The following is a 13,789-nucleotide window of genomic DNA, read 5'->3' as shown; positions in this document are numbered from 1 at the left end:
TGCCATAGCAGAGAAGTAAAAACACTTCTGCTCTTTAAGTGACAATACTTTAAAGGTAATCATCTGTTGTTTTATAGATGTGCTCTTTTTAAACTGACATGAAATCAAAGGCTGAATTCATATCAAAATCCATGATGCTCTTGCAATTTTTTTTTTTCAATGGAAGCAGACCATCCTGACATTTATTTTAGAGCTGACAATGTTTGGTGAATCAATTTCTTTCTATACTGTACATGTAATTTCTCATTCATTTTCTTTCTTAACACACACAAATAATTACTACACAGTATTCTGCAGCTGAGCAAATGTCAGTATAGTGAAGCACATCCTTCTTAACCCATTGAGGACGAATTGATTTTTCTATAACACACATTTCCCATAGACACCTGCCTGAGTGTACTCGGGACTGTAGTCTTCAATGGGTTAAAGATGACCCTTTCCTTGTGCATTCCTTCCCAAATAGCACAGAACATGATATATTCCACCAGAATGACAAGACTATTACATCTATAACATTTCTGTGATATTTGGAGGTTGTTAGCCATTGAAATTATGCATCAAACGCTCACCGTAACGTATTCTGTGTACTAGGCACAGCTGCATACATTAATCCTCCTGTGGTTGTAATATGATACTTATACTTCGAACAACAGATATGCATGTTAAAGCTGTCAGAAAAGAAGAATTCACTAGCTTCTCTTACTTTGTTATCAATGGCAAATAACAACACACCACTTACATGAACTACATGTACAACTAAGTGCATCACACAGGTCTGTAAAACTAGACTAGTATTTAGATTTGTAATTTTTGCGTAGTACGCAAAAATTATTCAAATCGTAACGGTCAATTTAACTAAACAAATAAAGACCCTCTTGAGTTCAAAATTTACAGGAGGTTTCCAAATAGTGTTTTCTTCAATACCTAAGTGTTCTCACCAATTTTTCAAAAATTTGCATGCAAAAGGGATTGGCTGTCTTTAATGGTTATTCTTTGTGTATTCTGGACTGTGCAGACCTCTGAATCTGAGGATGGACTCGGACGACTGGGACAACCTGGACTCCATGCCCCCACAGGTGATGAAGGTCTCCCCCAGGGATGAGGCCAGCACTTCCAGCATCGATGCCATCCAGAAGAAAGGTGAGTTTTTTTTTTTTTTTTTCAGATTCATGGCAATATGGTGGTCTGAACTCTGATATCTTAGAGAGATCAACCACTACAGCATTCTCAATCACATGCTTTAGAAGTATGCACTGCTCTTATGTTATCATAGATGATGATGGTGATGATGGTGATGATGATGATGGTGATGGTGATGGTGATGGAGATGGTGATGGTGATGGTGATGGTGATGGTGATGGTGATGGTGATGGTGATGGTGATGGTGATGGTGATGGTGATGGTGATGGTGATGGTGATGGTGATGGTGATGGTGATGGTGATGGTGATGGTGATGGTGATGGTGATGGTGATGGTGATGGTGATGGTGATGGTGATGGTGATGGTGATGGTGATGGTGATGGTGATGGTGATGGTGATGGTGATGGTGATGATGCCACAGTGCAATGAGAGCTTCACTCGTGATTCCATTTCTGTCACTTGTGGAATGCATTTTATGTGGTGATTGACTATCAAGCGGTGTTCCCTACTGCATTTGTTAGAAAATTCTAAGTTTCTGACACTGTTTTGTGTGTAAAAGTCATGCCTCTACAATAATATACCTACTGGTCATTTGAAAGAAAAACAGTCGTAGATTTGTCATAATGTATAAGTTACATCAAACCAAAGCTTAGCATTTTCTCTACAACTTTCCTCATTACATGTCCAGGGTAACAAAAATCTATAAAAGTTGCCTTGATTTGAAAAAAAAAAAAATTCCCAAAGCATGACTCCACTGCTATCTCAGGGGGCTTACGTTATGGCACATGAAGAGTCAAAGTGGATGCATATTTGTTTTTCTCTCTCTCTGATGACAAGGTTTTGCAAGTCTTTCTTGTTAGTAGGGAGAGTCTTTTCAGAGAAAAAGTACAAAGGAAAAAGTTTTCAAGGTTGTGATGTCTATATTGCAGAATATGATATTAATAGATTATGTGTAGGCATGAACTTTTCAGTTATTTTTTGATTTCCTAATTTTAACTTTAAAGGGATTAGCAGATTATAAAAGAAAAAAAAATTAGATCAATTTAGAAATGATTGGTCATATGCTCACCCCCCAACACGCATCATTACATCAGTGATAATCTGTGCTGTAACTTTATTCTGGGAGTTACCCTTGATTAGCTCAATCCCCGGGATTGATCTAATTAGGTTTAATTAGATGTGTCTCGATAATATGGGCGCTGCTCGTGAATGGGCGCAAATTTACAGCATCCTCATCCCTGGCAGGTGTGCACGGGATGGAGCGTTTGCATCTCACTTGCAGCCTTCCCTCGGAGTTTCTCACCATGACCTTTGACCTGCCCGTGTTTCTTCCGTGGGCAGGAGGAAACGCATGTCCCCGCGAGAATGACTGTGTACTTAGCGCCGTGAAATCGAGCAGATGATTCTAATGAAGAACAGGGCGAGATGCGTGAAAATGGGAGGAAGAGAATATTTGCTGACACATTGTGGAAGAGATGAATGTATAATTCGTTTTCGCGATGATGTGTTAACGATGCGATGCGGGATTAACAGGTGATGAATGCTGGGAAGGGATTAGTGGCGAGGGTATACACAAGACCACACCCAGCGTCTTGCTTCCACTCCGCCGTTTGGCCCCAATTAGCCCCAAGGAGCCATACTAATGGTGTGATTGCATTAGCGATACACATTCGAGAAGGGCGCGTGTGGCCTCGGGGTAGGAGGTCAAGTTCTATTTTGGGTCCCCACATTGCTCCCTAGCAAGGTGTGTTTCATTTCAACAGATGCTGGACTAATTGTAGATGAAAGCTTATATCACTTTGTCAGGCATCACACACATAATCCTCTCCAACAGCAGCTACTGACATAACAACTCCCTTGATTTTGTTTGCTTGTTCCTTTCCTTTATTTTGATAATGGCATTCCAATCATAAGGGTAGGGAGATGTTCCCCATCTTTGTTGTCATAGTGTGGATGCAGGGGACATTCATAATCCAGATAAAGTGACCAGCTGTTGCAGGACAATTAGCATTGGTGTGTAGATCTGACTCGCATTTACATTTAAATTTAGTTTTTTGAAAGCCATGAATTCAGCACATTTGCTGCACTGTTAGATACCAGAATGACACAACTGTTGAAAATGGGAGATAGCTGAGCATTTTTTCTCAGTGTGTTGTCTATAATGCCATGAGTTAACCTGTTGTGCATGAAACTTAGTTATCAAACAGATGAATAGATGAATAGTAATCATAACAACAGCATGGTATTCTCTCTAATTCTTTTCACCTATCGTTAAGTACTGGCTCGGTCTGTAGCAAACACAACAAGATAACATCATGAAATCTTTTAAATAGAATATATATACAAGCATCAGAATATACTAGTAATCCTCTTGGCTTATCAATTGTTCATGTACACTTACATGTACAAGGATTGTATGCCCCATAGTTTACCATACTATCTAAACACAACATGAGATCCACAAAAGCACAAACATTTTCAACCCTTTGCTAATGAGAACCGAATATTAAGTGTTTGGAGATCGATCATATCATGAAGGAATTTTGTCGAATGAGCATGTTTCTGCTTTGTTGATAAATTGTTCATTTTGGTAGTGCATGTAAGACTGAAAATTTCCCTTTTTTTAACATAAAAGAATGAATCAATTGACATTAAATACAGAAGTGAAGAAAGAAGCAGTTCTTTGTTTCTGTTCAAGTGGTATCATCCCAACTATGGGTGCCTATATACACTGTACCTCTGCAAGACCGTGCATGTGGCGTGACTACAGAGTTAATCGCCAGCAGGGCTTGACTCATTTAGTGCGCTGGTAATCTGATTGCCAAGTCCCCACACCTGCCATTATATCGTGGAAACGGGTGTACGGCAAGTTTAATGCCCGTAGGCCCAGAATCGCTGGCGCCAAGATGGGCCGCGGCACCCCACGCATCCCATCTCGAGGGCTGTGGAAGCCATTAACTCGATGCGTGATGAGTTTGAGTTGCTGCCGCAAGATGTTAAAAGGATAGTTCAGTACTTGATAGGCAAAGAGTTAATGGGATGAAGCCCTGCCTGTTTTTGGATTATAGAAAGGATCATGGAGCATGGTACTTTCTGCTGCATTATTGCAAAATACATTGGATTTTAGTGCTCAGAGAAAAGAGAAAGTATTCAGTAAGCCATGGAGTGCCTGGCAAATGTCGGACAAGCGCATGAGTTAGACAACAACAACAACAAATTCCTGTTTTGATATGAAATGAAGCTAGGCTTTAAACTTGAATTGCTTTGTCTCATGATGAGTTCAAAATGTGTCCCTCCTCATTTGAATGACCAATCAAAGTATGAAAAGAATTGCCACTTAAAGTGAGTAAAGGCAATTTAGCTGCATATTTCAGGAACAATAGTCGTATGTTATGAAGAAAAGCATTAGATCTGATGGGAAGATTGCCCATTCATCTAAAACTTTGATTACTACAGTGTAGGTATAAGGACAGGGATTTAATTGTGAGTCATAAATCAAGTGTACATGTAATAATCATACGCTGTCCTTTCAGCTTTGTGGACCTTTAACCCGTTGAGGACGAGTCCCGAGTATACTCGGGCAGGTGTCTATGGGAAATGCGTGTTGTAGCAAAATCAAACCGTCCTCAACGGGTTAACAAGTATGGCCCAGATTGCATGGCATCTTTGCGGGGTAGCAAAACATGATGTAATCCCTCACACTGCCCAATAACGAGCTTAAAAAAAAAAAATTGTTGCAGGAGTTGGTCCCTGATTTCGCTAACAGGTCCAGACGTAAATTTCTTTATTTGAATTGCCTTGAGACAGCCGAGTTTGGGCAATTTGCCGTGTCGATGGTGATATGCGGCGTGAAGTGAACACATTGTTCAGTCCTCGTTTTCACCTGTTGTTGTGGTGGAGAGGGTGATCAAATTTGGATGACACACTCCGGGGTGCGCACTACTCATCCATGTTGCCATAGCAAACTTGTCATCATCTTCCTATCTCTCCCTCTCTCTCTCATTTTCTCCATTCTTAACCCGTTGAGGAAGAGTCGCGAGTATACTCGGGCAGGTGTCTATGAGAAATGCGTGTTGTAGCAAAATCAGTCTCTCCTCAACGGGTTTAAATGTCAGAAGTTTGCATTCCGATTCTGCGTGGAGTTGCTCTTGCCTGCAGACAGCAGTACTTCAAAGTTAACCCTTTGCATGCTTTGGGTAATGACTGACACAGAAAACCCCATAGCATTGTACACACTGTTCAAATAAGTCCCTGGCACAGAAAGGGTTAATGGAAACACTAAGCACTGAGTTGTGCAGTATTTGATGCAGATTTGATGTATTTCCTTAAAAGCGACATTATAAACTACATTTGTAACTGGTCTGTCTTTGCAATGGTTTAAATACCAGTTATCGTACATAAGCATAGAAAAAGGGAAACTTTTCACACACCCACCACAGGAGTTGCACCAATATAGACACAAACACACTCACAAACTCACACATAACTACAAAGACAGACAGACAGACAGACACATGCACACACACACACACACACACACACACAACAGAGATACTCTTATTATGTATGTAAATATGTCTCTTCCATCGAAACTTTTGCATCAGACAGTCAGCAGTGCACAATCATACAAGATTTATCTCATCGTTATATCTTGCAATTCTGCATCATTTCATACCCTACTTCAAGGAATTATAGTTTGATGGAGAGCTGTTTTTTTAAAGTCAAAATACTGTAAAGAAATACATAGGTTGGAATAATACTGAACAACTAGAATACTAATTGAGATTGGTAATAAGGTGAGTAAACTCAACAGTGATTTTTAATACATATATAAATGAATTATATATATATATAGAGATATCAGGTAAAATATTGACATCCACTGGAAACAGGGGTATCGCATTCTGAAGCAGAGTACAAGAGTATATAAAAAAGATAATAATTTTCTAGCTTTCGCTATTTATTGCAGAATCAGATGTTACCTGTCTTCTGAACAGTCTTTCATTTGATCACTTGTGACAATATGCTCTCTGCGGTTCCAAGTGTGTGCCGTTTTGTGGTTTCCCCCGAGTGGTCATGACTAAAATGGTTTAATTCAGCGAAAGAAGTGGATCGTAATTAGTTTAGTCTGGAGTCCCCAGTGCCTTGGAGTCTCCATCCATATTCTGCCGGGTAATGGAATTATGTTTGCTCACGTTGCTGCTTTCCTTAACCCTTCTGCTCCCCCAATTTTGAATCAAACCACTTCACAGTACTCCTGTCTTTTTGTAACATATCGTGCATCTGTGCTTTTACACAAATTGAGACACTTCATTGATTGGACACCGATATTAAACAGCACATGAATACACACGTAAAGTGTCGTCATTTTCCAAGCTCATCTATAAAAAAAAGATATCCCCTTCCTCCCCTCCCAAGCATAGGCATGTTGTAAACTGGATTTTTTTTTTTCACACTCTTATTCATTCATACAACTGGGGCAGCTTTTAGATGGAGTCTTTAAGTTCCCATTCTGTGTTTGAGTGCAAAATAAAGTGAGGATTATCACTAAAGACTTAGACGGACAGCTGTCACACGTAGCGTGCCTGAGCCGCGATATTTTAGGGTTTGGCACCTCGTAGCCCCCCTACTAATCATATCACACCCATATAATTTCTCCGTCGTATCATAACATTTGGGTTTCGATCAGCACTGGAGCAAACATGGAGCTCAGTGAAAGGACGAAGGGAGAGTCAAACTTGTATAATCTGAGAGAAGATCTAGCAAGGCGTGTCAAATCTATCAGGGGATATACAAAGACATGTGTAACTCTTTCAGTGCTAAATCTCTATGTTTTGGGGTAAATAGTTCAGGATATCATAGATAAAGATATGCATTTCTCTTAGAACTTAAAAAAAAAAAAATCAGGTTTCTCTCCTTTTTTTTTTGTCCTTAATGTACTAGTTGCAGTAATCACTCCATTGCAAGTATCCTCTGTCTATTTCTGTATCTGTACATGTAGCTTGGGTGTGATCCAAAATTTTTACATCTTACAGAATTAAATGTGACAAGACATTTCTCAGTATACGTTTGTTGACTGTCGATCAGGGAGCTAAACTTAGTTTGTAGTCACTCTCAAAACAGAGAAAAAAACAAGTGACAAAAAAATATAGAGAGCTTGTTAAAGAGGTCAGAGGTCACCAGCATTTTGTTGTTGCTGTTGTTTCTTGAAAGAGAGTGTAAGTGATTTGAATCATCATGATGAAAAAGTCTATTGGAGGAGCAAATAAGAAGTACTATAGATATGTTAATTTTAGAGTGGAACATTCTTCTCCACCAAATATGAGGCTCAAAGTGTTGTCCATGGAAGAGCCACAGTCTCAAGTCATATGAGTCAAACTAAACAGAAAATGTTGTAAACTCGCAGAACTTTATACCGTAGCAGTACTTTGATATATCTGTGGTATTTATCTATTCATGAAGATCATCCCCTGTTCCAAGAAATTTTGCGCAAATTCATGATGTTATGTCTGTCGGCCAAAGAGGCTTCGAAAAACATTTCCACTGCGGTGATGAGATGCCGGCCCAAAGCCATGAGCTTGCAGAGAAGTGCTGTCCCACCAATAATGTTGATGACTTCCTTCGCGATAAGGGCATGAGATCGCAATCTGCAATTACGTGGTGATTATGAGGTTTTTATGGTTCTTTTGTTTGTTTTGACTGTTGCATGTCACATGTATGTTTCATTGTTCTTCCTTTTTTTTTCTATTTTTCTTTTTCACAGCTCTTGTTGCGGAAGTGAATGCTGCAGTAGACCAGCTATTGGCTCATTTTGCCCAGGCCAAGGCGGGCCAGCCCAAGGACAAGGTACGTCAACCCCTAGTACTAACGTTCTCTCCCCTCCCAGTTTTCCTGTTCTTTTGTATTCCTTTTCTTTGGTCTGGGTGCCAGAGGCTGAACCTCGTTTAATCATCCACCCAATGTTTTTTGATGGGTTTTACCCTGTTTCACGAATGCTGAATCTGAATCTGGATGATGCAACTCTTGCATTCTCAAGGGATTTTGAGACATTATAGATGGCCTCCAAAATGGCCACCAAAAATCTTGAGTATCTCAAAACCGTCTAGGATGCAAGAATTGCATCAACCAGATTTGGATTTAGCAATCGCAAAATAGGTTCAAGCCATCAATTCATTTTAAATCTATTCACCATTCTGAAGGAAATACTTATCTTGGAATTTCAGTTTTTGGCACCCATTTTGGATATTCAAAAACCCTCTTGGATGCAAGAGTTCGTCCAGATTTTTTATTCAGCTCTCTTGGAATAGGGTAAAACCATTGAAAAACATTGGTAAAACAATGTTAGGCCAAAATTATGACTTTGGCACCCAGACTATATTTTCTTTTCTCCTTCCCTCTCTTTTCCTTTTTCCTCCATCTTCTTAAATCTCTCCTTTTTCCTCCATTTTCTTAAATCTCTCCTTTAATTCTGTCTGTGCAAGTTCCTTAATTGTTTTCATCTCGTGCTCCAGAGAAAAGAATGATGGTAAAAAACAAATGTGTGGCTGTACGTTAGTTTGTGGCAGTAGACACACATGAGTAGGGGAAGCGAGGGGGCGGGGTCTCAGTCTGGGATGAGAGCCCAAGTGAGTCCTCCCCCCCCCCCCCCTCCTTCCCCCATTCCATTTCCCCCCACCTTCCCCCTCCCTCCCTCTCTTGCCTCTTGTAACACCATCTTTACAGTTTCCTCGTAATATCTTGCCCACCGAGGGCAAGATGTGATGAAAACAAATTGGGTGGAGTAGGTATTTTGTGGCAAAGGAAAGGCATGAGAGGAGGGTCAGGGGGTGCTCGAGCGGGAAGGGAGCGTGGATAATATCATCTGATATTCGCAGCCTGGCGATGGATTCATGACATTGTCCTATGGGTGATGAGGATCAAAGATTAGAGGAAACAAAACAAGAGGGAAGATAACTTTAAGGTGATCCTAAATTCGACTCATTTTTGTTTGTCTTGTCCAGGTTAATGTTAGTCAAATGAATAAATAGCACATAAAATACTGGATACACCGTGCCTTTTTATTCATTCATTTTTTTTTTTTTTTTTGGGGGGGGGGAGGGTTAATGTTGGGAATTGTTTGAGTCGACTAATAGTCACGAAATTGACAACACACCAAAATATTGCCTCCTGTATTATATTTAAATGCATATCATCTCCAAGGGAGGGTGTCACAAACCCCTATGTTTGCTTCCTGAAAAGGAATGATACCCATTTCTCATTCCATCCCTCATAAAATAAATTCACTTAGTCCCAATTTGTTAGATAATTATGCTTTCAAAAATATACAGTATGTCATAAATAGTATATAGGAATTACAGGAATAATGCCTAGTTTATCACTTACTACAAGCAAGTGTGTGGTCTGTATGGAAGAGCAAGATTGAATTGGAGGTTATTTCATATCGTAAATTAAGCAATCTTGAGAAAATTAGACCAAAAAGAGAGTTTGTCCAGCATCATTACCTGTGTGTAAATGTGCTGCAAAGTTGAGAAGGAACAAGCTAGAGCGAATGATTTTTTTATGTCTGTGCATGTGTGTGTTTGTCTGTGTGTGCATCATGTCCAAAGAAAACTTTTGACATCAAAGAAATATTACAAAGAGATATGTTTTGTGCAACAAATTTCATTGTCTGGATGTTCATATAATATTTCCTATCTGAACAATTGTAGTCTTATATTTGATGGGTAAAATAACAGCAAAACTTACATATATAAGGATGAAATCCAGATATCAGCAAATTACAACAAAAAGAGTAGGATGTCTTTAAACAAGCAAGAAGAATGCATCTAACCTCAATAGTCTACTTCGTGAGGATGTTTGCAATATTATCAGGAAGTGGTAAAATGAATTCTAGGGAAAGAGGGATTTAGTGCAATGTTTTTCATGTACAGGATATGTTTGGCATGATGGCTATTGATCGGAATGAACTCTTGACCCTGCTCAGATTAAGTTGTCGGTGGATTAATTAACATGATACTTGATAAGATTTTGGACATCTTTTCTTTTACGATCCAATAGCTGTGCTTGTATGGTAAAGTCAGCTTAGATACTTAACTTTAAATGAGAATTTAGGGTGGAAAAAAAAAGCAAATTAGGAGGGATATGTTTTCTGGAATAGCAATCATCAAGACTGAGATGCAGATTGGATAGACCTGATGAACAGATCCATGAGTTTATTCATGAATGATATGATAACTTCACTAACTGTAATCATGTCAGGGCATGACAACGTAGGTATAGATATGTAGATTTAGCCAAAAAAAAAATATTGTCAGGGACATTAACTTTTACAGTTTGTCAGTTTCATGCAAGCACAACATCTTTGTGTCTCAATGTGTGTATGTATGTGTATGTATGTGTGTGTGTTTGTGTATTAGAGAGAGAGAGACAGAGAAGGACCCCATCAAGCATGACTGTTACTGTATCTATGGATGAGTTTACACTTACCACTGGATATTAAAAGCCGTAGACATCAGATAGTTAAAGCCACGGATATCCTTTTTATATTCTCATACTAGTGGCTTAATATCGCTCTAGGATTAAAGGAAAATTCCGCTCATGTACATTTGACTCAGACGGGTTTCCAGTAAATAATGAATCTAATCTTGCCCGTAATGCGTGCGCCCGCCGTAAATTATTGGAGCCATCGAATCGTGTTTGTAGGAATTTGTTTGTGGCAGCTCGCTCGAACTAAGAATAGCTCACAGCTTTGCCGTGTTTGCCGTGTTGGCATGGAACCAGTAATCCACATCACTCCGCAATGCTCTTGGCCACTCGGATATTTAGGTGAAGAATGAAGCTTTTCCTCTGAAGCTAGAGAGCGAAATTTTCAAGTTCTTTGAACAAAGCAGACTAGAAATTTATCTGATTTGATAGATGTTGTCTGTCATTGCATACAGTAAGTCGGTACACATGTCTTTAAAAAAAATTATGTATGAGCAGTTTAAGTTCCGCATCAAAACAATAGGGAATGTCATCCCCTTCTCAACTGTCTTACTACTTGTACAGTGGCTATATACAATGTACATCAGGATGATTGAATTTGAAGGATTTCACACAGAATCTCTAATTGATTCAACAACAGCTAAAGAATACTGATCATCTTATGCATAGACAGTACCAAACCTAGCTATATTATTGATCTAGAAATGTACTGCTGCCAACCCCCCCCCCTCTCCCAGCCAATAAATATATAATTTTGTCACCTTATCAAAGCTCTAACATTTTTAGAGTGTCAGCATCTTGGATTGCAATTTGTACAACCTGGCTGACTCTGATTCAACCCCCTTGGGTCCTTACTTTACTCTTACATTTGCATCGCATGTATTGATACACCTCACATACAGTTTAAAGTACATGTGGTGGCTTATATGTCATTACGCACAGATGCATGATGTGGGTTACTCAGAATTGAAAAGGAAATGAGAGTATGCGAACTCATGCTAATAGATATGGCTAAAGATAGTGCTCGTCTGAATTACGAAAATGCAGCCTACCATCGGCAGTTTTGATTACTGATGCGGAGATTGCTCAACTCTATTACAAGAAGAGGGAGGGGAAGAAAAAAAAGAAAAAACAAGTGTAGATTTTTTTTTCTTCTCCTTTTAACAACATCAACAAAAACAGAAAGCAAGGCTGCTCTTACTTTATCATCTCATCATTTTCATCTGCCCTGGGTCTAGGTACGGCGGTATCCGTGGTAACGCCCAGAGTGCCTGCTTCTCCCAGGCCAGCTCAATGTGATATCTCATAGATGTGGGTCTACTATGCTCTCATTGCACCTGTTTCTTGCTGTATCCTAAACCATGTCTATGAGACTGAGATGATGGGGGGGGGGGGGGGGGGGGGGGAGGGGAGGTAGAGAAAAGAGGGATGAGGGATGGAGGGGGGGGGGAGGGGAGAGATAAGAAGATGAAAAATAATAGAAATAAAGAGAATACAATGGACTGAAGAGCATTGATGATTAGATGCTGAGTGAAAGAAAAGATAGATAGAAACCAAAATACATATTCCAAAGTTCGGTATATTATATTCGGTAATATAAAGAGAGCAAAAGAAACATAGAGACACCTAAAAGGATGATGAATTTGAGATGTGATATAAAGGTTAGTCGGAAGAGAAAGAGAGGGATGTAGATGCAGACACACAAAGAGGATGAGAGAAGTTTGTGTGAAGATTAGATAGACATTGGCTGTGTAAGAATGCATTATATCATGAAATCAAGATATGCCATACGGAAGAGTTAAGCAATGTGGAAACCAAACAGCTAGCTAGCAAAATAAATAAATAGATAAATAAGTAAATATTACGAGATGCACGGGAATTCACAAATACAATGAGAGAGCGTGATACTGACACCAGTTATCAATTGGAGCAGTCAGGAGGAGAGAGATAGGAAGAAAAGGAAGGTAGGAAGGAAGGGGAAAATGTTGTCTGAACAGATTATTTGCATAATATGATGATGAAAGCAAGAGAGGCGAGGTGATCTACGAGAGAAAGAGATGAAAATTGAAAGGGTAATATATTATATCCCAACAAGAGAGGCAGAGGAGACACTAGAAGAGTTAGATACAGGGATCCTTGATCTAGCGACAAATATCCATGGAGGCACTGAAAAAGGTAATAAGAACGAAAAGAAATTGAAAGGCTAATGTATGTTGTGGAAACATCCAACAAGAGAGGATGTTACGGGTAGGGGGTGACAGCAACAGCCTTACAAACAGGGATGTTGGAATGGTATCAAAATCACGTCTTGATACTAGCAATTCCAGAGACTTGGGAAATCATGTCAGTAAATAGCGAGAGTGATTCTTTGCAACACATACTTGGAACAAACTTTATAGCAAGGTTCATAAGGATTACACCCTGTGTTTACTACCATAGCTCAAATTTCCCTTGCATTTCCCCTTTCATGACCAATGGAAGTTTTCTTGCTTTGGGTTAGTTTGTTTTTGTTTTTTGGTGGTGTTTTTTTTTTTCCCCCCTCCCCCACTCCCGGACATTACTGATTCCATGAACAATAGCTGCAGAGAATGGCGACACCGTTTCTAGTGCCTGCCTCTAAATTGCTCATGCAGAAGTTTGTTTGAGTACTGATGAGCGAACATTACGCATGCATCTTTCGGGGGGGGGGGGGGGGGGGGGCTGGCCGGGGTATATCAAGGCCGTTTCATGGCGTCTCCATGGAAAGCTGTTCTCCAACTGTTAACACCTGTCTCAGCCGAGTCCTCCCTAATGGGCGCAGACACCTCTTCCGGCTTCTGTCTAAAATAAGAAGCCTGTACGGCGCAGTAATTAATAGCTTTCCTCTACCCCCTCCTGAAAGTCTTCGCTGACCTCACTGACAAAGGTCAGATTTAAAACTGCTGCATGATGGCGATTGTAGACCCCAACTGCGAATGTCCATCCTACAGTTCACCACAATGATGGCTACCCCAACCCCTGCCCCTGTTTCTGTTTTTGGTGAAGTACACGACCTCCACTTTGTGGCGTCCCACTTTTTCGTTAACATGGCAGTTGTTGTTGTTGTTAAGTCTTTTTGACGTATGTTTCGTGTGCTGAACATTGATGCCATCTACATGTATGTGCGGTTTCTGTATCTTTTTGACTT

At 39.9% G+C, this 13,789-nt stretch overlaps 1 protein-coding gene across 3 annotated transcripts in view; it reads left to right on the top strand.

The window, feature by feature from the left end:
• The window catches only part of LOC139710501 (uncharacterized), a 112,211-nt gene that overhangs the window by 46,559 nt on the left and 51,863 nt on the right, over window positions 1–13,789 (top strand). For all 3 annotated transcript variants that reach the window (XM_071622436.1, XM_071622444.1, XM_071622426.1), the window contains 2 exons: window positions 1,016–1,140; window positions 7,904–7,986. In XM_071622436.1, coding sequence (XP_071478537.1) covers window positions 1,016–1,140; window positions 7,904–7,986 — 208 coding nt within the window. The remainder of the gene's footprint in view (window positions 1–1,015; window positions 1,141–7,903; window positions 7,987–13,789) is intronic.

This window comes from Diadema antillarum, unplaced genomic scaffold (assembly GCF_040938485.1).
Source record: "Diadema antillarum isolate AM-2024a unplaced genomic scaffold, OU_Dant_1.0 scf00000038, whole genome shotgun sequence".
Lineage (NCBI taxonomy): Eukaryota > Metazoa > Echinodermata > Echinoidea > Diadematoida > Diadematidae > Diadema > Diadema antillarum.
The sequence above is the reverse complement of the archived record's forward strand: the minus strand, read 5'-3'. Positions and strand labels throughout refer to the sequence as shown.